At 44.5% G+C, this 25,379-nt stretch overlaps 1 protein-coding gene across 1 annotated transcript; it reads left to right on the top strand.

Annotated features, from left to right (window-relative positions):
• Positions 1-2: 2 nt before the first annotated feature.
• On the top strand, positions 3-23,830 carry LOC115466179 (antigen peptide transporter 1-like). The gene is made up of 12 exons (XM_030197270.1): positions 3-192; positions 11,365-11,906; positions 13,203-13,317; positions 13,594-13,724; positions 16,407-16,612; positions 17,670-17,867; positions 18,644-18,772; positions 19,040-19,228; positions 19,442-19,615; positions 20,692-20,851; positions 21,508-21,644; positions 22,973-23,830. The coding sequence occupies exons 2-12, from the start codon at positions 11,399-11,401 to the stop codon at positions 23,213-23,215; spliced, it is 2,190 nt and encodes a 729-aa protein (XP_030053130.1). The 5' UTR covers positions 3-192; positions 11,365-11,398; the 3' UTR covers positions 23,216-23,830.
• Positions 23,831-25,379: the final 1,549 nt, after the last annotated feature.

Raw genomic sequence — 25,379 nt, 5'->3', positions numbered from 1 at the left:
CGCACACCTGGGGCATGGGCAGGTGACCGCAGTCTTTGCTTTCAGTCTGCTGTAGGGGATCTCTGGGAGGGAGGGACGGATAGGCACCGGCACCGTTTCCCTTTCACTCTGCAGAGGAGCCTCACCGGAAAAGACGGAGACCGGCGGCTTGTTCCCTTCCCAGTGAGAGCAAGAGGGAGACGGCAGGACAAGGTAAGATGCCTGGACAAGGAGGGGTCAGGCTGGGCTTAGGACTCATTTACGATGCGCAGTTTCTGGTCGTATTGTGCATGCTTCAGCTCAGTGGCATCTTCTCCCCCCCCCCCCCCCCCATCCTAGACAGCCAGGAGAGCGATCACCGACCCTCGGACACAGGATGGTCCTCCTACATCTGTTTGAGACGAACATCTGGCAGAATCAGAGTCATAAAGCACACTCATTTTATGACAGATGGGGGATTATTCCCCACCTGTGTGCCCCCTCCCAAAGCTTCTTTATGATAATTGTATTGATTGCTTTGCTCATCTTTCATTTGAAACATGTTTTCTGTCTTTGGTTTCTCTGCTGTACTGGGATGTTGTCATGTCTGCCTCTGGGTTTTCTCTTTAGGTTGTTTCTTTGTGCAAGAGATGTTTAGAAACTTTTATTCACAAAGCAAAACAGACAGAGGGCAAACAAACAACGCGGAGACAAAATACAGAAAACGGGGAAACTCCAACATATGACAGGTGGAAAACATATTCTCTGCAACCAGCCCTACCTAAGCTAAACCAGAGCAGGGGCATAGCCAGATGGTCAATTTTGGGTGGACCTGAGCCCAAGGTAGGTGGGCATGGAATTCGGCCCTCCTCTGGTTTGCTCCTCTCTCCACCCCTCCTTGGTCACAAACCCCAAATATAAAATGTTTGAGCTGGCGGGGATCCCTAAACCCTATCAGCTAAAGATTTCCTCCTCCTCCTCGAGCAGCCAGCACTCTTCCAAACAGCAGCCGGCAGCACTTGCCTCAAACTGATGCTGCTGCCGGCAGGCCATACATGCTCAGTGCTTTTGCATGTGTAGAAGGGCTGGTCTCAGCGTCAGCTCAAGACAAGAGCTGCTGGCTGACATTTGGAAGAGCGCTGGCTGCCCAAGGAAAGAAAATCTTCAGTTGGCAAGATTTGGAGATCCCCACCAGCCACAGCAAGAGTGTCACAATTTTGGGTGGGCCTGAGTCCAAAGTGGGAGGCCCACCTGTGGCTACGCCACTGAACCCGAGTGAATGGGCCAGTTCAACCAGTGTCCCAGTGCCACAGTTCAGACGTCCTTGCCTTGTCCGATGTTCCAGCCTCCAGTGGTGCAGCTAGACCTCAACATGGGGGGGGGCAGAGCCCAAAGTGAGGGGGCACATTTTTGGCCCACCTCCACGCTGCACACCCCTGCCACCACCACAGCATCATACCTTGGCTGGCGGGGGTCCCACATTGCCTGCCCTGCTCTTCTCAGTCGTGCCATTCACACTCGTTTTAATGAAACTGTGCATGCAGTCACACATGCTCAATTTCACTAAAATGAGTGTGCATGGCGTGACTAAGAAGAGCAGGGCAGGCAATGCGGCGAGACCAGCACTGGACAAACTCTTCAGCTGGCGGGGGTTGGGGACCCCTGCCAGCCAAACCAGGAGCCCCTGAGCCAATTTTGGGGGGGAACGAGGCCCCATAGGTACGCCACTGCCAGCCTCTCGAATCACATAATCCAACACGTTTTCTCCTGAGGCCGTAAATATCAACAGGCATGGAGTGGCTGTTTCTTTGTGCAGTCTTTGTTCTCTGACTGTCTTATGAACTTGTGCAAATAATGTCAGTGATGCAAGTAGCGTAATAATTAGCTGGTAATTGGCATTTGCAACCAGTAACTGGCTAGAAGTGGTGTTGACACTAATTTGCAGTTACCCATGCGACTGCCCTTGATTGTGCACTCACAAAATCCATAGCACATAACTGCAAGGGGGTTGCAAATGTGGGAAGGGCATAGGCAGGTCAGGTGACATGCTAGCACTTACATGCACATCTCTTCAAATTTATTTGCCTAAATCAGGCTTGTCCAGCGTGCTGATTGGGGAGAGTCATCGCAAAGGGGGCGGAGCTTAATTTGTTACCAAAGGACCTGCATAAAGAGCCATTTTACTAACACTGGTCTCTGTCTTTCCTCCCTAGCGGCTTTTCCCTCACCCTCCCTTCCCTATTGCTAGTCTTTCATGGTACTGTCTCCTATTTTGCCCAGTCAAGGTCCGGATGCCTTTGTTAGCAACTTTATCTGTGTCTTGTAAAACTATACCCTTGTTCTACTTGTCACAGCTGGCAGAGGCTTCTGAGCCAAAGGGCAGCAGAGTATTGGCTGTGAACCAGTGGTGTACCACAGGTGGTGTGATGGGGGTGGTCCACTCCAGGTGCACGCTGCACAGGGGTGCAGGGAGCAGCCGTTCGCCTGTCAGCTCCGCCGGTTTCCTGCTCCTTCTGACATTACTTCCTGTTCCGGGGCAGGGAACCAACGGAGCCGACAGCTGTGCAGCTGCTCCCTGCACCCCCATGAGGTAAGAGCGATGCACTTGGGGAGTGATAAGCTGGGGGGGGGGGGGGCGCAGTGGCGATCCTCCCCAGGTGGCAGCCAACCTAACAACACCACTGCTGTGAACCAAGGATTTGGAACATCATGAGTATAAAAGTGGTTGTGCCTAGCTGAACTGCATGGTGGGTGTGTGGTTGTTAGCAGCCAAGAAAGAATGGACATATAAATCTATTATTTCTACTTTTGTATGGCATTCTAAGAGACCTTGCATAGGATTTGCTAAGTTGACTTTGGGCAGGGGAATGGGGGGGGGGAGGGGTGCCCATTTTCCAGACCTTCACATGTAGAATGTTGCTACCTTGATGTGGTGGCTGCATGAGTTACATATGACACATTCTTTTTTTATGTAACTGATGCAGCCACCGCATCAAGGTAGCAACATTCTACATGTGAAGGTCTGGAAAATGGGCACCCCTCCCCCCCCCCATTCCCCTGCCCAAAGTCAACTTAGCAAATACTATGCAAGGTCTCTTAGAATGCCATACAAAAGTAAAAATAATAAATTTATATGTCCATTCTTCCTTGGCTGCTAACAACCACACACCCACCATGCAGTTCAGCTAGACACAACCACTTTTATACTCATGATGTTCCAAATCCTTGGTTCACAGCAGTGGTGTTGTTAGGTTGGCTGCCACCTGGGGAGGATCGCCACTGCGCCCCCCCCCCCCCAGCTTATCACTCCCCAAGTGCATCGCTCTTACCTCATGGGGGTGCAATTTTGGAAGAAGAACCATCTTGGTCAAAGGAAATGTCAAGTGTATCAAGGATTTTGGAGGAGAGTGGCTCCAGCCTCCAGTTTATCAAGGATATTTTTCCGGTAAAGACAAGCCTTACCCTTCACTACCAATTATAATGTTCTAGTACATGTGGAGGGGCATAATCGAACGCAAACGCCTATCTCCATGGGCGTTTATCTCCGAGAACGGGTCCATGAAGGGGCGGACCGAACCGTATTTTCGAAAAAGATGGACGTCTATCTTTACTTTCGAAAATACGGTTTGTGCCAGGCAAATGCATTGGATGTGGGCGTTTTCGTTTTTCAGCGATAATCAAAACCGAAGCGGCCCAGCTCAAAAACAAACAAATCCAAGGCTTAGGGTCGTGGGAGGGGCCAGGATTCATAGTACACTGGTCCCCCTCACATGCCAGGACACCAACCGGGCACCCTAGGGGGCACTTTTAAAAAATAGAAAAACACATTAAATTACCTCCCAGGTGCATAGCTCCTTTCCCTTGGGTGCTGAGCCCCCCAAATCCCCCCGAAAACCCACTCCCCACAACTCTACACCATTACCATAGCACTTAATGGTGAAGGGGGGCACCTACATGTGGGTACAGTGGTTTTTTTTTTGGGGGGGTTACAGGGCTCCCATTTACCACCACAACTGTAACAGGTAGGGGGGGATGGGCCTGGGTCCCCCTGGCTGAAGTCCACTGCACCCACTAAAAACTGCTCCAGGGACCTGCATACTGCTGTGATGGAGCTGGGGATGACATTTGAGGCTGGCATATAGGCTGGCAAAAAAAGTTTTTAAAGTGGGTTTTTGTTGGTGGGAGGGGGTTAGTGACAACTGGGGAGTCAGGGTTGATCATCCCCGATTCCCTCTGGTGGTCATCTGGTCATTTAGGGCACTTTTTGGGGACCTGTTCGTGATAAAAAAGGGTCCAGAAAAACGCCTTTCTTTTTTCGATTATCGGCCGAGCGCGCCCAGCTCTGTTCAGCCCATAACCACGCCCCATTCGCGCCTTCACCACACCTCCGACACGCCCCCGTCAACTTTATTCGTTCCCGCGATGGAGTGCAGTTGAAGACGGCCAAAATTGGCTTTCGATTATACCAATTTGGGCACCCATGGGAGAAAAACGCCCATCTCCCGATTTGGGTCGAAATATGGGCATCTTTCACTTTCGATTATGAGGTGGATTGTGTTGTCATTGCAAGTAGTATATCATCTATTACACAAAGACTCCAGTATTTTTTTCATATCACAAAAACGTTTTATTGTATTGCAATGCCCACTAACCTCACCAGCGCTGCTACCTAATGTTAAAACCTCACACATTCATTCCTCCACTCACCTTGCACCACCTGTATTTGAATACAAAACAACTGGTTTTACATTTTATACTGCATACTTATGCTGTTTCTTATTTTACATATGTTTTACCATACTTATACATTATATCATGCACAAATGATCAGAACTCAGTCCTGCTAGCTAGATAGTCCTTTTCCTACAGACGCCACGCCTTCCGCTTGGACGCTGTAAAAGTGTTTCCACGTAAACGCTGGATGACTGCTCTTCATGGAAAAACATGATTTCTTGTGCGGTGTCTGTGGCTCAGCCCTGAGGGAGTTTCAATCCGGCATGCAGCCATTTGATATGTAGAAGAAATTTGATGGTGGTTCCTCCTGAGGAAGATTTGTGAAATGCGGTCCTGCATTGGGGAACCGGCACAATATGAAACAGATATGGTGGACTGTTGAGTTAGTCATCGAGCACAAAGCACTTGTATTATGATGCATACAGATGATTGGAGGTGGCGTATTTAATCAGCCAACGGAGGGTCTGTTGGAATGTAATTGTATTTTACATGCATTGCCTGTCACCTATTATTTCTCTGTGATTACTCTGTGACCTCTGATGTGAATTACTTAGAGAGGTCACACTGCTATGCAACTTCCTGTGGGGGCAGATACAGCAGATGCAGCAGACACAGCACATGGAGCACATGGAGCTCATGATCTCTCCTAACCTGAGAGGATCTATGGTGGTGTGAGCATCCATTACCATCTAAGCACATGGAAGGAGCTGATAATACAAATGTATAGTAATATGTAAATATAAGCCTGTCTGATTATAATCTAACTACAAACTGTGAGTAAACAGATGTTTTGTTACTTCAACTTTAAAGTGACTCAGCAGTGAATTATTCAGGGGTGAATGAGAGAGAGATGAAGAAAGAAATTAACATTTCTAAAGCTGAAGCTGTGTGTACTAAAATCTGCTAATTATTTACTACAAATAATCCAACAAAAGGGTTATGGGCCCAGGGCCAGGAATTGAAAAAGAAGAGAAATATTACCAGGCAGAAAAAAAGGCCACATTTTTCTCTTAAGTTTTAAAGGAAAGATTCAGTCTGTCTCTCTCTCCCCCCACACAGCAGACAGAAGGCTAAGAAAATGGCTGAGGGAAGAAATTCACCATTTTTCTATTCTCTCAAGGTGCCTAAATTAACTGAGTTTAATTATCGGCAGTGGGAACTAAGATTCATATGTCTCCTTCGAGCAAAAAGATTACATATATGCTTAGACCAAGACAGAACAGCTGAAAATATGGCTGAATGGGACAATGCAAACTATTATGTGAAGTGCATGCTTTTGGAAGCTCTCTCAGAGAAACAAGCCATATTAGTGGAGGGAAAAGATACACCAAAGGACATTTTATATAAACTGAGAACTATGTATGCAACTACATATGCAAAGCAGCAACCAATTTGGTTGGCAGAGTTGAATGAAACCAAATTAAGGGATAAAAGTAAATGTAATGATCACATTATGCATCTTATGTCTTCATTTCAAAAGTTAGAACTTTCAGGAATTCCCATGTGTGATGCATTGAAAAGAGCATTTCTTTTTACCTCACTATCAAAGAAGTTTGATGTTTTTAGGTCTGTAAATGAGGCCATTGAAGGGCAATCTTTTGAACAGGCAACATCAAAACTAAGGCAGGAATGCATAATAAATGATTCTGAGGAGATGTGTTCTCAAAGCAAGTCAGAGAGAAATGAAACAAATTTCTTGGCAAAGAACAGAGGAAGGCGGAGCTATGGGAAAACTCCACCCAAGGGCAAGCTGATTTGCTACTCATGTGGAAAGGAGGGACATGTATCTAAATGGTGTAAGGAAACACAAAACACTCCCTCTAGCTCACCTAAGCCAATGGAACTAAAGAATTTTCAAACCAGGAAATGTATGAAGGACAAAGATAAACACAAGGGCTTTCTAATGGCAGAAAAATCTTTGACTATGGTAAATAATAATTCAAATGAAAGTACTTGGATTTTGGATTCAGGGAGCACATGCCATTTAACCAATTGTAAGGATTTCTTTCAGGAAATGTGTCCAGAGGAAGGTATTCTTAAAACTGCAAACGCAGGGACTGCTAAGATCCAAGCAAAAGGTATTGGATTCTTAAAATGCAAAGTGTCTAATGAAGTTAAAGAAATTCCTGTAAGTGATGTCTTGTATATTCCCCAAGCAGTTTGCAATATGCTTAGTGTATCTACATTAGATAAGAAGGGATTTGTGATTCATTTTGAAAACAGTAAGTGCACAATCTCTAAAAATGATGAAGTGTATGCTGAAGCTTTTATGCATAATGATGTTTATAAGCTGAACATTTCAGGTGAAGCCTCACATCTGGCGCAAGTAAGGAAGAATGATGGTAAATGTAGTCTGGAAATCTGGCACCGCCGCCTGGGACATCGTGATTCTAAGGTGATCCAGGATCTTTACAGTAAGCAACTAGCCACCGGCATTCAGATAAGTGCAGATGCTGGTAAAATGGAGAAATGCATAGACTGTGTTACTCAAAAAGGTGTGAGACCCTCATTTCCTGCATACACAGGAAATAGGAGTAATAAAGTGCTGGACTTAATACACAGTGACTTATGTGGACCGTTTAATATCCCATCATTGGGAAATAACAGATTTGTGCTAATATTCTTGGATGATTTCTCTAGATATTGTGTGGCCTATTTGCTGAAAGAAAAAAGTCAAGTCACAGACATGCTGAAGAAATACGTAGCCATGGTGAGCAATAAATTTGAAAGAAAACCAAAGGTTCTTCAGACCGACAATGGTGGTGAGTTCACTTCACAAAGCATGCGCACATTTCTAGAACAAGAAGGCATTCAGCATATCACAACAGTAGCTTATACACCAGAGCAAAATTCTGTTGCAGAGAGAAAATTTAGGTCACTTGTGGAAATGACCAGATGTATGCTGTCAGATAGCAATCTCCCTAAAAGACTATGGGGGGAAGCCATTCTCACAGCAGTGTACCTACAAAACAGAATGCCAACTAAAGGCGCTCAGCGCACACCACATGAGACATGGCATGGTAGGAAGCCAAACCTGTCACACATAAGAACATTTGGAAGTACAGCATATGCTCATGTACCAAAGCAAAGAAGGCATAAGCTGGATTCCACAACAGAAAGGGGCATTTTAGTTGGCTATGCTCCAGGACACAAAGGATATAGAATTTTAAATCTGAAAACTGGCATTGTTGGCATAAGACATGTTACATATTTTGATGAAAACAAAAGGGTTGATAAAGGCTGGATTATCCCAGATGAGCCTTATCATCCAGAATATGAAACTAGAACCATAATAGACATGCCAGTGTATATAAATGCCATACCAAGGCAGATGTCTGAAAGCAACTCATCTGTATCTAACGAGGAACAGGCAGAGGAAACAGACACAGAAAGGATCATTGAAGAAGACAGTACAGTTGGAGAAGGGGAATCAATTGGAGAAGGACTCTCAGATTTAGAGGATGCAGAAAGGTCGGACCAACCTGTTGTCAGACGCTCATCCAGGGAAAACAAAGGTGTTCCACCCCCAAGACTGTCTTACCTAACAAAGTCAGCAGAAGCTCAAGAGCCCTAACATGGGATGAGATTGAGAAAATGTCAGCAGAAGAAGCTGCTGAATGGCATAAAGCTGCACAAGAAGAAATTGATGCATTGGATAAAAATAATACTTGGATTCTTACAAAATTACCTCCTGGCAAGAAAGCTATAGGATGCAAATGGGTATTCAAGTTAAAAAGGAATGCACAAGGAAAAGTGGAAAGGTATAAAGCCAGATTAGTGGCAAAGGGATATCTTCAAAAATATGGAGAAGATTTTGATGAAGTGTTTGCACCTGTAGTGAAACACACGACAATCAGAACACTTCTGAGCATTGCAGTCTCAAAAGGCATGCAAGTCAAACACATTGATGTGAAAACAGCGTTTCTTCATGGAGAAATAACTGAAGACTTGTACATGGAACAGCCAACAGGTTTCATAAATACAAAACAAAGACAGCTAGTGTGTAAATTAAACAAAGGTCTTTATGGATTAAAGCAAAGTGCAGAATGTTGGAATGACAAATTGCAAGAAATATTGACAAATTTAGGATTTAAGCAAGGTGAAGCAGATAAATGCTTGTACACTAGGTGCACAAATGGACAATATGCATACATTTTAGCTTTTGTTGATGATCTGCTCATTGCAAGCAAAAGTGAGCAAGAGTACAAGGACATTGTAAAGTGTTTAAACCTCAATGTTGAGATAAAAGAACTTGGTAATGTGTCATACTATCTTGGTATAGAAATTGAGAAACAAAATGATGGTTCTTATCTTCTAAGCCAGAAGCAGAAAATAAATGAGCTTATTGAAAGTTTAGGTATGCAAGATGCCCAAGTTGTAAGCACTCCCATGATCACTGATTTTCTGAAGGATGAAACAGTAAGAGAACCTTTACCAGATAACATCCAATATAGATCAGCCATAGGTAAGCTTTTATATCTAGCTACCACATACAGGGCTGATATAGCAAATGCAGTAGGAATTTTGAGCAGAAGGGTCAGCTCACCTACCAAATCAGATTGGACTGCAGTTAAAAGGATGGTAAGGTATTTAAAGGGTACCATTGATTGTAAATTAAAGATTTCAGCCAATAGTAATCCAAAACTAATATGTTACTGTGATTCAGATTGGGCAGGGGATCATTCTGATTATAAATCCACAAGTGGATATGTGTTTATGTATGGAAATGTACAAATTTCATGGGCCAGTCATAAACAAAGTATTGTGAGTTTGTCTTCTACAGAAGCTGAATACGTGGCCGTATCGGAAGCGTGCAGAGAACTGATGTGGATTGAAAAACTTTTGCTGGATTTCGGAATAGCTGAAAAGAGACCAATCCAGATAATGGAAGATAATCAGAGCTGCATCCGACTGTCACAGAATGACAAGGTTCAGTCACGTACCAAGCACATCGCAACGAAATACCACAACGTGCGAGAGTTGGCGAAAGAAGGGGTCATCAGTCTACACTATTGTCACACCAGTGAGATGACAGCTGACATCATGACCAAACCGTTACCCAGAGAACATTTTGTGAATCTGCGTATAAAGCTTGGACTTTGTATGAATAAATAATTGCATGACAGTTATGCATGAGAAGGGGTTTGTTGGAATGTAATTGTATTTTACATGCATTGCCTGTCACCTATTATTTCTCTGTGATTACTCTGTGACCTCTGATGTGAATTACTTAGAGAGGTCACACTGCTATGCAACTTCCTGTGGGGGCAGATACAGCAGATGCAGCAGACACAGCACATGGAGCACATGGAGCTCATGATCTCTCCTAACCTGAGAGGATCTATGGTGGTGTGAGCATCCATTACCATCTAAGCACATGGAAGGAGCTGATAATACAAATGTATAGTAATATGTAAATATAAGCCTGTCTGATTATAATCTAACTACAAACTGTGAGTAAACAGATGTTTTGTTACTTCAACTTTAAAGTGACTCAGCAGTGAATTATTCAGGGGTGAATGAGAGAGAGATGAAGAAAGAAATTAACATTTCTAAAGCTGAAGCTGTGTGTACTAAAATCTGCTAATTATTTACTACAAATAATCCAACAGGGTCAACAGACATACAGTGTTTTTCCATGAAGAGCAGTCATCCAGCGTTTACGTGGAAACACTTTTACAGCGTCCAAGCGGAAGGCGTGGCGTCTGTAGGAAAAGGACTATCTAGCTAGCAGGACTGAGTTCTGATCATTTGTGCATGATATAATGTATAAGTATGGTAAAACATATGTAAAATAAGAAACAGCATAAGTATGCAGTTTAAAATGTAAAACCAGTTGTTTTGTATTTAAATACAGGTGGTGCAAGGTGAGTGGAGGAATGAATGTGTGAGGTTTTAACATTAGGTAGCAGTGCTGGTGAGGTTAGTGGGCATTGCAATACAATAAAACGTTTTTGTGATATGAAAAAAATACTGGAGTCTTTGTGTAATAGATATTAAAAGTGACTCTGGAATTAAAAGAGTTATCCCCCAATTAGTAATTTTGGTATCAAGTAGTATATCATGCCATACTTCGTATTCGAATATTTTTACTGCTGTAATTTGCCTATTGCTCACGTTTGATCTATTCTTATTGTACACCACCTTGAGTGAATTCCTTCAAAAAGGCGGTAAATAAATCCTAATAAAATAAATAAATAAATAAATAACTTCTGCAGCTTGTCCACCAACTGGAATGGCCCAGTTCCTCAGATTTTCCAACATGACAGGTCACTACTTGGTTTCATACGCTGTAACTGCCTAGCTGGCACTGCAAAGCAGGGAGGTGGTGATAAGGACTATTTGGTTCATGGCTCGGGTGCCCTCCCAAAAATTGTGTGTTGCGTTGATTTAATAAAGCTGCCATCTATGATCTTGATTGGTTTATTGTAATGTTTTTTGTTCGAGTGGAGCGGCATGAACATTATGAACCGTTACATCAGCCTTTGAGCTTGCGCTTTAATTTAGGTGCGTAACTGTGGATTTATGCCAATGTTCTATAGCAGTGATGACGCACATAACTTCCGATATATAATTTGCGTTTACTGCGCAGCCTCCCAGCATCTAAACTTTAGTCGACCTGTGGAGAATTACTCCCTGTCTATGTATCACCTCTTTGTGTTTCTTCTTTAGGTCTCTTGGTTGAACCCTTCGGTACTTTGGGAGGATGAAGGCTTCACTGGCCCTGTGGACACTCCCAGCTCTCGACTTCGTAGCTGTGCAGCTGCTCCTGTTACTGTGTCCTCTGTTGCAGCTGCAGGAGCCCCAGGCCATTATCTGGATTTCCTCACTGGCCCGCCTGGGCTTCCTGGCTGTCACCTCACAGGCTATATGTGCAGTCTGGGGGCTTCCTGCATGGTTAGGGCGAGAGGTGCTGCTTCTGTGTGTGACACTCCTCTCCCTGTTACTCCCCTGTTATACTACTCTGACCTCTTTCATTGACCCTCAGGCCACGGCAGAGATCCTCTGTGGCTGGGGCAGAAGTGACGTGTTGGTAATCACCTATCTCATCACTGTGGTTGTGGCTGTGTTGTGGCAAAACTTCTCCCCCTTTGAGAATGAGAGTGAGGCAAAAGGGCAACCATCAGCTTCCCTGGGCAAACTCTTGTCCTGCCTCACTCCCTATGGTGGCCGCTTTCTGGTTGTGGCTATTCTCGTGGTTGTGTCATCCTTGGGTAAGTTGTATTTACTGCATTTTTTGTATAATGTGTAATAGAGAGACGGACAATGAGCTGGTAGTTTAGTCTATTAAAGGATCTGAGTTCCAATCCCACCTTTACCACCATCTTTCACTGTGTGATAGTGTAATGTTGACAAGGACAGAACTATGCCACCTGCAGACTTGAATTCTAATCCCACCACTGCCACAAGCTGTCGTGTAAGAGCCCAGTGGTGAGACACCTGTGGACACCAGTTCAATCCCACTGCAAATACCAGTTCTCGTTGCGTGACCTTGAGAACATCACTTACTTAGGCTATTACCTCGTAACGTTATTAAATCATCCAGGGAACATCTCATCTTACATTTCCCTAGTCACAAGAATGTAACCTACAAAACAATTCATACTGCCAACTTCTCATATGAATGCAACAAAACTTGGAATTCTCTTCCTAAACAAATTAGATAAACGACCTTGAAATTTCAAAGTTTACTGAAAACTCTTTTTTTTTAGTTCAACCTTCAATAAAGCAAAGAACTAATTTTGAACTGAACAATATTTGATCTTCCTTTATCATATTCTATATATCCTAATTACTTACTGCCTCTTGGATAACCAAACCCTTACCTGACTACTCTATAATTAAAAATTTCCCTATCTATTATTACTTAGTATAATTTTACTCACTATCATTCTAGTTGAGTCTAGTATATACCAATTCTATACTGACATTGTCTGCTCAGCTATGTTTATTATTCTATCAATTCTTAAAACAGAATTCAATATTTCAGGATTATTGTTACTTACGTTGGATTAGCTCATTTTAAATTTCTACCTAGTATTATTTGTATGTATTATAAGAATTGATACTTTTCTAAAAGTGTACCATTCTACGAATGTTTGTAATGTAAGCCACATTGAACCTGAGTTCTTCTTTGGCTAATGTGAGATAAAAATGTCATAAATAAATAAAGGTTTTTTTTTTTTACCCTATAGACACAGAGATCCCTAAATCTGTCTGGGATTAAGGGCATGTAAGTTTGGAATCAGCCTGGGCTATTTATAATTGGCTGTTTCATTCAAGCAATAGGCAGGGGAGGGATAAGGGATCTTAACATAAGGCAAAGAATTTAAGGGTCTTTCTTAAACTGTAACAGTGGCCTGCAGTTGTAACTGAGTTGTGATCCCTGAGGTTTGACTTTATTCAGAGAGGCTGCTGGACTCATAGGGAATAGCCTATCACCCTGCATTCATTCCTCAGCTCCCCCATTCCTCCGATGCACATTCACTGAGGTCCACATCCCCCCACAGGTGAGATGGCCATCCCTTATTACACAGGACAAATGACGGACTGGATCATGAACGAGGAGAACCCATCAGCGTTCGGTACTGCAATCCTCACGATGTCCCTGTTGACCATTGGAAGGTAAAAAGCTCATAACTTCCAGACATGCTACTGATTGAGTGTGAGCCTCAGTCTCCCGTAGCTTGGTCTCTTCTCTCCATTAGACTGATCCTTTCATTCTGTCCTATGGATCGTATCCGGATTTTGCAGGTCTATTTCCTTGTCTTAATAAATGAAAATAATAATGTTCTTGTAACTGGATTAATACAGCTGGGAGGGGGGATTAACTGTAAAGTGGATGCTGGATTGTGTTCTAAAATAACCTTGTTAGGGGAATATCTGTGTCTCTCCCTTCAGTGCAGTGACGGAGTTTCTCTGTGATTCTCTCTACAATGTTACCATGAGCCTCATCCACATGGGGATCCAGAGCCGGGTCTTCCGGTCCGTGTTGCAGCAAGAGATGGCTTTCTTTGACACTGCACAGACAGGTGATGCCCACGCGTGTGACACATCTCTCCGAGGGCACTGCATAGGATCATCACAGCAATAATTAGGAAATATGTTCGTATCCCCAATGCTTCACATCCCCACCTCCTGCCAGCTTAAAGTGCTCACTTTCCACTCTGCTGTACACACAGCATACAGGAAGCAAAGCTGATGTGGGCAGGGTGGTGAACTTCAGAGTAACATAAAAATTGGTATCTATTTCTAACCTCTGAAATCAATTTTATTGTTACTTCAGTATCTTTTGCTAACTACACCAGTACCTCTGATTAAGTGCCTGGTATCTCCTGACTCTGGCATCTCTTATTAGTAGCTCAGATATCATTACTAGTGAGGTTTGGGGGGATCATTTGTGACTCAGGTACAATTATTATTGAGGGTTGGGGTATCTTTAGTGCTCAGGTATCATTGCTAGTGAGGGTTGGGGGATCATTTGTGGCTCAGGTATAAGAGGGTTGGGGTATCTTTAGTGCTCAGGTATCATTACTAGTGAGGGTTGGGGGATCATTTGTGGCTCAGGTATAATTATTATTGAGGGTTGGGGTATCTTTAGTGCTCAGGTATCATTGCTAGTGAGGGTTGGGGGATCATTTGTGGCTCAGGTATTACTATTGAGGGTTGGGGGATCATTTGTGGCTCAGGTATAATTATTATTGAGGGTTGGGGTATCTTTAGTGCTCAGGTATCATTACTAGTGAGGGTTGGGGATCATTTGTGACTCGGGTATCATTACTAGTGTTGGGGTATCTTTAGTGCTCAGGTATCATTGCTAGTGAGGGTTGGGGGATCATTTGTGGTTCAGGTATCACTTATTGAGGGTTGGGGTATCTTTAGTGCTCAGGTATCATTACTAGTGACGGTTGGGGAGATCATTTGTGGCTCAGGTATCATTACTAGTGAGGGTTAGTGGATCATTTGTGGCTCAGGTATCACTACTAGTGAGGGTTGGGGTATCTTTAGTGCTCAGGTATCATTGCTAGTGAGGGTTGGGGGATCATTTGTGGCTCAGGTATTATTGCTAGTGAGGGTTGGGGGATCATTTGTGGCTCAGGTATTATTACTATTGAGGGTTGGGGGATCATTTGTGGCTCAGGTATAATTATTATTGAGGGTTGGGGTATCTTTAGTGCTCAGGTATCATTACTAGTGAGGGTTGGGGGATCATTTGTGGCTCAGGTATAATTATTATTGAGGGTTGGGGTATCTTTAGTGCTCAGGTATCATTGCTAGTGAAGGTTGGGGGATCATTTGTGGCTCAGGTATTATTACTAGTGAGGGTTGGCGGATCATTTGTGACTCAGGTATCACTACTAGTGAGGGTTGGGGTATCTTTAGTGCTCAGGTATCATTACTAGTGAGGGTTGGGGGATCATTTGTGACTCAGGTATCATTACTAGTGAGGTTTGGGGGGATCATTTGTGACTCAGGTATAATTATTATTGAGGGTTGGGGCATCTTTAGTGCTCAGGTATTATTGCTAGTGAGGGTTGGGGGATCATTTGTGGCTCAGGTATTATTGCTAGTGAGGGTTGGGGGATCATTTGTGGCTCAGGTATTATTACTATTGAGGGTTGGGGGATCATTTGTGGCTCAGGTATAATTATTATTGAGGGTTGGGGTATCTTTAGTGCTCAGGTATCATTACTAGTGAGGGTTGGGGGGATCATTTGTGACTCAGGTATCATTACTAGTGTTGGGGTATCTTTAGTGCTCAGGTATCATTGCTAGTGAGGGTTGGGGGATCATTTGTGGTTCAGGTATCACTATTATTGAAGGTTGGGGTATCTTTAGTGCTCAGGTATCATTACTAGTGACGGTTGGGGAGATCATTTGTGGCTCAGGTATCATTACTAGTGACGGTTGGGGGATCATTTGTGGCTCAGGTATCATTACTAGTGAGGGTTAGTGGATCATTTGTGGCTCAGATATCACTACTAGTGAGGGTTGGGGTATCTTTAGTGCTCAGGTATCATTACTAGTGATGGGGGATCATTTGTGGCTCAGGTATCATTACTACTGAGGGTTGGGGGGGTCATTTGTGACTCAGGTACCACTACTAGTGAGGGTTGGGGGTATCTTTAGTGCTCAGGTATCATTACTAGTGAGGCTTGGGGGGATCATTTGTGACTCAGCTATCATTACTAGTGAGGCTTGGGGGGATCATTTGTGACTCAGGTATCATTGCTAGTGAGGGTTGGGGGGATCATTTGTGGCTCAGTTATCATTACTAGTGAGGGTTGGGGGATCATTTGTGACTCAGGTATCATTACTAGTGAGGGTTGGGGGGATCATGTGTGGCTCAGGTATCAGTACTAGTGAGGTTTGGGGAATCTTTAGTTTCTCAGGTATGATTACTAGTGAGAGTTGGGGTATCTTTAGGGCTAAAGTGTCATTACTAATGAGGGTTGGGGTATCTTTAGTGGCTCAGTTATCATTACTGGTGAGGGTTGAGGGATCGTTTGTGGCTCAGGTATCATTACTAGTGAGGGTTGGAGTATCTTTAGTGGCTCAGGTATCACTGCTTGTTGGGGTGTGATTAGTGGCTTAAGTATCATTTCCGATATATCTGATAATGACTCAGATATCTCTGGGTATAGCTCCAGTATATTGGCTCTGGTATATCTCAGATTATGACTCCCACATCTGCTTTTCTCTTGCTTCCTCAGGTGATATTACCTCACGGATCACGGCAGACACGCAGGCGATGAGCGAGTCTCTGAGCGAGAAGTTGAGTCTCCTCATGTGGTACCTGATGAGGGTCACCTTCCTCTACCTCTTCATGATGAAACTGTCCTGGAAACTCTCCCTCTTCACTCTCCTTGTGCTCCCTGTCATCATGGTCATCCCCAAACTCTCAGGAACCTTCTATGAGGTAACACCCACCAATCTTAAGACAGCTGGTTTCAGGGGCCTTAAAATGCCTGGCGGATCCCAGTAAATTGCACACAAACCAGGACTCAAACCACCAGAATTATTTCAAAATACTTAATGTCACAGCTTACACCAGTACAAACTCACACATATATATATTTTTTTGTATATAGAGAACCCTCAGATATTTTCCACTATTCATGCAGACAATAATGCTGCTATAAAGTGGTATAGCACTTCTTTCATCGGGTTCCTCTAAAGAATTTTTTGGGAGACTTTTTCCCAAATGAAAATGAGAAAAAGTATCCCAAAAAATTCTTTAGAGGAACCCGATGAAAGAAGTGCTATACCACTTTATAGCAGCATTATTGTCTGCATGAATAGTGGAACATATCTGAGGGTTCTCTATATACAAAAAAATATATATGTGTGTGAGTTTGTACTGGTGTGAGCTGTGACATTAAGTATTTTGAAATAATTCTGGTGGTTTGAGTCCTGGTTTGTGTGCAATTTATTGGATGGTACCAGAGACATTGATATTGTTAATTTGTCTTCTCTTGGTGGATCCCAGTGACACCCAGAATGGGTGGAGTCTGTTACCAGAGCATGATAAAGAAAGCACAGGGTCTTCTTGAAATGCACAGGAACATATGAATATTATTTAATTATAGCATGCCATTAGTGTACACAGCACTATACAACACTGAGCTCTTGAATAAAGCTGTCACTCCTCTCACCTATCAATGACTTCCTTTTTCTAAATCCTATATGTATAATAGAGAGAGAGTGTCTGATCATCTTTATATGTATTCAGTTTGGTCTTCCCTTGGTCTGTGGCTTGGCAGCTTGGGTGATTCAGCTTCAGACTCTCTACTGTTTACTTTTTTGGATGATTTTGCCACTTCAGTCTGTAAGGAGATACTGGTCATGTTTAATCTGAATCTGTTGGGTTTCCTAAGTCCTGATCTCACAGTCCCCCCCCCCCCCCCCCCCCCCCCCGAGTTGCTGATGGGTTCCTGAGTCCTGCTCTTACAGATCTCCCATTCCCCCTGTTCCAGGAGCTGTCCTTCCAGGTGCAGGCGTCTCTGGCTCAAGCTAACCAGGCAGCCTCAGAGACCCTTTCCAACATGAAGACAGTGCGAAGTTTCGCAGGTGAGGAGGAGGAGGCTGAACGCTATGGGGGGAGACTGAATGAGACATACCTGCTGAACAAGAAGGAGTCTGTGGCCTATGCCGGCTTTATGTGGACCAACAGTGTGAGTTTATTACTAATTTTTAACAATTATTATATGATTAAAGATTCAGTACCTTGGAGAGAGAGGGATGGAACCTAGGCAGCTCTTACAGTGACACCTAGTGGTCAAGCATTGGAAATGACTCCATAGAGAGCTGAATCCTGCTGTCCACTAGATTATGCTGCAGACATTGTCCTCTGCATGGCAAAGGGTGTGCATGATGGCTTCCTGATGAAACTCAGGTAGGAAAGAAACCATGTATGCTGCTACAATAATGAGATCTATATGCGTAGTAGTGAGGAGAAATGTCGTGCCGCAGAACTCCCTGATGAAAGCTGGAGGGGAAGCTGCAAGGTAGGGTGCAGTGGCTTTCTGACGAGTGGGGTATAAGGAGTGGGGGTAGTGGGAAAGCACAGGAGCGCCTCCAGTTCCCAGGATGCAGTTGTGTCCATAAATTATTCAGTTACTCCTCTTGCGTGCTTTCCTGCCTAAGGTGTTACACGACATAGGGAGGAAGATGGAAAACTCTTTTTTTTGGCTAAGGAGAGATCTCTTAATGCACGGTCACCTGCTGTGACTGGCAGATATGATAAATCCTTCCAGTATGATCAGGAATTAATGGCAAGATTGAATGGATTAGTCTGTCTTTTTCTACCATCATCTACAATGTTTCTCTACTACAAATGTGACAGTCTCTTGTATCCCACACTGCCTCTAGCTATTGGGGCTGTCTGTAAAAGTGGAATATACCTGAAATGTACATATAATTTGACAGTCTCTTCTGCCTCTGTCTCTAGCTGTCGGGCCTGGCTCTGAAAGTGGGAATCCTGTATTACGGGGGCCAACTGGTGACTGCAGGCTACATCAGTAGTGGGGACCTGGTGGCGTTCGTTCTGTATGAGCTACAGTTCACTTCTGCAGTGGAGGTGAGAACTCTGTGAGACCTCTGACACAATGAGAAGGGCCTTGCCCTCCACCGGACACCCAGCCTTCCAACTCGAGAGAGGCAAATCCCACCGCTTCCACCATGAGAGGGGGTAAAGTGAGATCGCTTAGAATCTCCCTCCCTCCAGAGCAGGATTAGGGAAGATTGTGTTGAAGGGTCTCTCTCTCTCTCTCTGCCTCTCCCTATTTGGCATTAGGAAGTGTAGCCATCTCTTTCTGTTAGTAATGTCTCTCTGTGTCTCGCTCAGGTGCTGTTCCGGATGTACCCAGATGTGAGGAAGGCAGTGGGAGCTTCAGAGAAGATCTTTGAGTACATGGACAGGAGCCCCAGAATTGCAGCCACAGGGAACCTGGTTCCGGAGATCTTCAAAGGCCACGTGACCTTTCAGAATGTTACTTTCGCCTACCCCAGCCGCCCAGACACCCCAGTGCTGAAGGTATTCAAGAGAGACCTGCAAGGTTTTGGTGTCAGGCAGTTTGCGGTGGGCATTCTGAATATGGGCAGCATCTCCAAGTGTTTTTGTCTGTCCTACAGTAATGTGAGCTGTACAACAAGGATCAGTTGCCGAGGTTCCGAGGGACTTCTCGGATCAGTTGTGAAGAACAGAGGTGCTGATATTCAGTCTGTCTGTCTTTCTTCACTCCTGCAGGACGTCTCCTTCCAGCTGAGGCCTGGTGAGGTCACAGCCCTGGTGGGCCCCTCCGCTGCAGGGAAATCTACCTGCGTCTGGCTCCTGGAGCGGTTTTACCAGCCACAGGCAGGAAAGATTTTACTGGATGGAAAATCAATTTGGGAGTACGAGCAGAAATATTTCCATAGCAAGGTAGGCTGACAAGAGATCACTGACCCTGACGTATCTCACAGGACAGGGGAAGTAAATCCATTCTTCTGGCAGTCTGGTTCCTCTCCCGCAGGGTCTGCTCCCTGACCCTAAATAAATTAAAGTTTAAAAAAATTATGTTTTTGTGAGTAGTTCAATGTTGAGGCTTGCCCTGGATATTACCTCTCTCATGGCCAGATGATCAAAAGCCCCGAGCTGTTCCAAACAGAGCTCTAAAAATAGCGCTGGAACAGCGTGGGGCTTTACTGCACCTATGATCAGAGATAATTGCTTGCAAATTTAAGCACGCATTTCTCTCTGATCATGGAGTAGTACTCTGGTACCGTCTTTAAAATACAGGCTATCCTGCCTTACCTATATTGCCCTATAGAGTTGGAGAAAGGGGGTGGTGGCTGAAAGGGAATGCAAGAGGTTATTTCTGCACCATTTCCTGCCTCCAAGCAGAATCTGTGCTGTACCAAATCCATTTCAGGAGAGGTTTTGGTGTATGCCATGATTAACAGGAATTTCTTTAGTACACTGTGACCAATACATACAGAAGAAAGGGGAAAGTCAAGAGTGCAGTGGACTGAGAACCTGGGTTTGAGTCGCAGTGCAGCTCCTGTGACCCTGGGCAAGTCACCCTCCACCATCCCAGATACAAAACTTAGATTGTGAGCCTGTATCTAATTTGTAAGCTGCTTTGATTGTTCACAGAAAGGTGGTACAATCTAAAGCAGGGGTGGGCACCCTCATTCCCCGAGTGGCGCAACCCAGTCGGGTTTTCAGGATTTTCCCAATGAATATGCATGAGATCTATTTGCATGCACTGCTTCTCATGCATATTCATTGGGAACATCCTGAAAGCCTGACTGGGTTGCAGCCTTCGAGGAATGAGGTTGCCCACCCCTGATTTAGATTGTACCACCTTTTTGAATAAAGAGGGTGGGCTTGGTTATGTGTCTGCTGGAATTGGATTAGGTTTAAAGAGGGGTGTGTCTGGATAGGCCTGTGCTGTAATTTTTGCATCTTTTTCTCTGGATCCCCCCTGTAACCTAGTCATGCCTTGTTGCTTGCAGGTGGCCCTCGTAAGCCAGGAACCGGTGCTGTTTGGCCGTTCAGTGCGAGAAAACATCTCATACGGGCTGGGAGACCTGCCCCTGGATGATGTGATCACAGCAGCAAAATATGCCAGTGCTCATGGCTTCATCACTGGGCTGAAGGATGGCTACCAGACTGGTAAATCCCCCTTCTAGAAATAACTGAACTAGAAGCTTCTCCTTCCCTGCACAAAACTGGTCCCTTTATTTCTAAGCTGCACCATTTCAGATTATCCAGCTCTCCTGCTCTGTTGAGAATCCCCTGAAAACCTCTGTGCTGGGGTACAAGGCACCAAGGATCTGTGGAGTTTAAAATGGGAGTGGAGTGGAATGGGTATATGTGAATCTCTTGTTTACTAATTCCAAAAATACTAGGACTAGGGGGACATGCAATGAAGCTACAAAGTAGTAAATTTAAAACAAATCGGAGAAAATAATTCTTCACTCAACGTGTAATTAAACTGTGGAATTTGTTGCCAGAGAATGTGTAAAGCTGTTAGCTTTGCGGGGTTTTAAAAAGGTTTGGCTAACCTCCTAAAAGAAAGTCCATAAGCCATTATTAAGGTGGACGGGGAAAATTCACTGCTTATTTCTAGGATAAGCAGCATAAAATGTATTGTACTGTTTTGGGATCTTGCCAGGTACTTATAACTGGATTGGCCACTGTTGGAAACAGGATGCAGGGCTTGATGTACCTTCAGTCTGTCCCATTATGGCAGTACTTATGTTCTTATGATCTCCATCTGCGTAAGAATGTTCCACTAATGCTTAGGTTGAATTTTCCCTTCTTTGCAGACGCTGGTGAGAAGGGTGGGCAGCTGTCTGTGGGGCAGAAGCAAAGAGTTGCCATCGCCCGGGCACTGCTTCGTGACCCTCAGATCCTCATCCTGGATGATGCCACTAGCGCTCTGGACACAGAAACTGAACATCTGGTGGGTGTGATCTCAAGAGGGTGGGTGAGGGCATTGCCTCCAGCATGTGGGCAGGTAGTTCTCAGCCTGGTCCTGGAGGGACCACCCAGCTAATCTGGATTTCAGAATCTCCTCACTGTTATACAGAGGAGCTGCATTTAATTCCTGGGCTATACTGCTGGTCAAGGCTGGGATTGCTGCTGGGTTGGGAACACTTAAAGGCTGGACTCAGAATCCATTTAGCTTGGTTCTCCTCAGGTCACTTCACTGGCTTCCGATCAGATACCGCATTCAATTCAAGCTTCTCCTTCTTACCTACAAATGCACTCAGTCTGCTGCCCCTCACTACCTCTCTACCCTCATCTCCCCTTACGTTCCCGCCCGTAACCTCCGTTCACAGGATAAATCCCTCCTCTCAGTACCCTTCTCCACCACCGCCAATTCCAGGCTCCGCTCATTCTGCCTCGCCTCACCCTATGCTTGGAACAACCTTCCTGAACCCTTACGCCAAGCCCCCTCCCTGCCCGTCTTCAAGTCTTTGCTTAAAGCCCACCTCTTCAATGCTGCGTTCGGCACCTAACCCTTACCGTTCAGTGAATCCAGACTGCCCCAATTTGACTGCCCCTATCGGACCGACCGTTCACTTGTCTATTAGATTGTAAGCTCTTTGAGCAGGGACTGTCTCTCTTTGTTAAATTGTACAGCGCTGCGTAACCCTAGTAGCGCTCTAGAAATGTTAAGTAGTAGTAGTAGTAGAGCTGAAGATTGGTGTTACAGTGGAAGTTAAGAGAGGGATTGTAAAGTAGAGGAAAAAGCCTAGGTAGGTGCAAGTGAAGGCGATGGTGCTGTAGCTCAACTGTGACTGGTTTTGATTGAGCTGAAATCCCAAAGGCATAAGGGAAAACTGCTTCCTCTCTTTCCCCTCCCCCCAAATACCCCTTCTTTGGGATTCAGATGTAGAGATTATTGTGCCCTTACTGGGGCTGGTGACATCATAGCTTCCTCTGCAAGCTTTATTACCCTCTTAGGAACCAATTAGAAACCAGGAATGAGAATGGCATTATGATGTCAGAAGTCCCAATGAAACAATTACTGACTTCTAAAGAGCCAGTGGAATAATGCAGTTTGCAAAGTACAATCCTATTAGTTGAAATGTTTTTAGCATTTTCTCTAAATGGATTAGTCCTATAGGAAGAGTGGGATGCTTTGTAACCCATCACATGCCTGCTCTCAGCCAATTGGGAGCAAAGGTAATTAATTCATATCTATGTATTCCTGCAGCAGTGTTTGACTGAGTATATGCAATTACTGTTGATTCTATAGTTCTTATTCTGGATTCTCCTACACAGGTACAGACAGCGGTTTATAATAGCTCCCAACACAGGACGGTGCTGGTGATTGCTCATCGGCTCAGCACTGCGGAGCAGGCAGATCGGATCCTTGTACTGGAGGGAGGGCAAATCACAGAGGAGGGGACACACCAGGAGTTGCTGGAGAAGGGGGGAAGCTACAGCCGCATGGTACAGAAACAGCTGCAGGGTTTTCAGAAAGACTCCACCAATGATGAAGAAGGACAAGAGAAACATGTGTGACTCCCAACCCCAAACTTGAAAACTATGTGTCTTGTGAACTCTGTTACTGTAGAGTAACTCTGGCATGTAGGATGTGGGTTTTTTTTCCCCCCAGTTCAGATCTGCTGAAATTACAGGTGTAAAATCTTACGAGATTTTCCCAATTGTCCCTACCAGGCAGAGGGTGGATTGTGAAGTACATATTTGAGAAAAGTATTAACCAGAAGCCACAGCAAATGTGTTTACTGTTGTGAAACAAGACCATGCTGCAGGGCAGGGATTCTAATTTAATCACCAACAGCCCTTCCCTTGTCTGCTCATGTGCTGTGTATTTTCAAACTGTCTCACAATCTCTGACTGTGGTTTAGTAAGGAAGGAGATTGTGTGTGTTGATGTAGTGTATAGACTAGCTCTGCACTATGACTCGGAACTTTTGTGTGATGATAAATTATTTCCGAAGTTTTCCTGTGCAAATGATGGAAGAGAAGCCTTCCAGCCCTTTTGAAGCTTTGAAGGTCATCTTGTGCTGAAAAACAGAACCTGGACCCTCCTGACAGCTCCTGCTGGCAATAAGCACTTTTCATTCTAGACAAACTGCTTTTAGTGCAGAAAATAATGTAATTTTCAAATAATAAGCCATTAAAAGTAACTTTTCTACATTTAAAGCTGAAAGAATAAAGCTGTAGTTCCTGGGTGGGGGGGGGGGGGGGGGGGAGATTCATAGATTTACATCACTTTGACCAAACACTGAAATATCCCACCAGTCTGGGTATGAGGTTTTGGCTTGGGGGGAGAGGCGGAGAGCTGTGCAAAGATCTCCCTGGCAGGAGTCGCCAGCCTGCACTGGTCTCCATATAAGTGGAAGCCCCAATTCCATTCTGTCCAGCGCTGGGTGAACCAGCTCACTTTCCCATTTCCAGCAGTGCAGGGACCAACAGCAGACTGATTTCTTCTGTGGTGCCCAGTGGTTGGCTCCATTTTTCATTCTGTCATATGCGTCATAGTCAGTGGCTGTAGGAACTGGCAGGAGCCAGCTCCCTCACCTCCTCTGTCTCCCAGAACTGGAAAGCAGTTATGGCTTATTAATTTTCAACGTTCACCAAAGACCCAATATCACCGGAACAAGCAGGTGACTGAAGGTGGTATATCTCGTGCTCTGGCTGTTTGCAATCGATGTGGTGGAGGGAAGGTGGACTCACAGGGCTGGGTTAGGTCTTTCAGGAGACTACTTTAAGAATTCTTATTGTGAAAATGTAAGGGGAAGCCCAGAAATGAAATGAGGAAGTATTATTCCTTTTTTTGTGTGTGGTCTTTTTATCTGTACTTGTTTTCTTTAATAAAATAGAGGGGGGGGGGGGGGAAGTATTGTTGATAGACTAGATGAGTTTGATCCTTGAAGGGTTTGGGGTCCAGTTCAATTCAATATGGTGAGGGAGGACTACCTCTTGGCTGATAATCTCTGCCACATGGTTCCACCCGCAGCTCCCAAGTGGGATCAGATGCGCATGCAGACCTGGGGCCCCCACCCCAATTTGCTTCTACTTCCACCCCAAAGGACAGCTCTGCCAGTCCCTGTCTTTCTAAGACTTTTCAGCTGATAGTAATTGCAGCCAAAGGAAATGAATTTTGGTGTTTTCACTGAAAAACTAATTTTAAAAAAGTGTCACAGGAGTCGGAGACTTTCTCTAACTAACAAAGATCACTTTACATACAGACAACTACATCACTATTGGTACAGTTTAGATCAAGAGGCATTGGGCACAAAATTAGGACAAAAACTCAGGAATTCTTAAAAGGGGATGCACATGGTCACGCTTCCATATCTAGTTTGCACCGGGCCCTGCTGTCGCTCTGTCCACCCCGAAACTATGGAGCACTCATAGAGGCTTGGAGCAAAGACCTGGGATTTGAATTGAAGGGAGTAAATTTTGCAAAATTGATAAAAGATATCCCCAGGCAAGTTAGCGGGGCAGAGCTACAGGAAAGCCAGTATAGGATATTACATAGGGGATACATGGCACAAACACAGGCAGCAAGAGCTGGCTGTGCACCGGATGCTCAGTGTGTAAAGTGTAGACGAGAGAGAAATACACTTCTGCATGCATTTTGGAGTTGTATCAAAGTGAAAATATTCTGGAAAAGGATCCATAATTACCTTGAGACTCTCATAGGCCACAGACTAATT

This window comes from Microcaecilia unicolor, chromosome 3 (genome assembly GCF_901765095.1).
Source record: "Microcaecilia unicolor chromosome 3, aMicUni1.1, whole genome shotgun sequence".
Classification (NCBI taxonomy): Eukaryota; Metazoa; Chordata; class Amphibia; order Gymnophiona; family Siphonopidae; genus Microcaecilia; species Microcaecilia unicolor.
The sequence above is the reverse complement of the archived record's forward strand: the minus strand, read 5'-3'. Positions and strand labels throughout refer to the sequence as shown.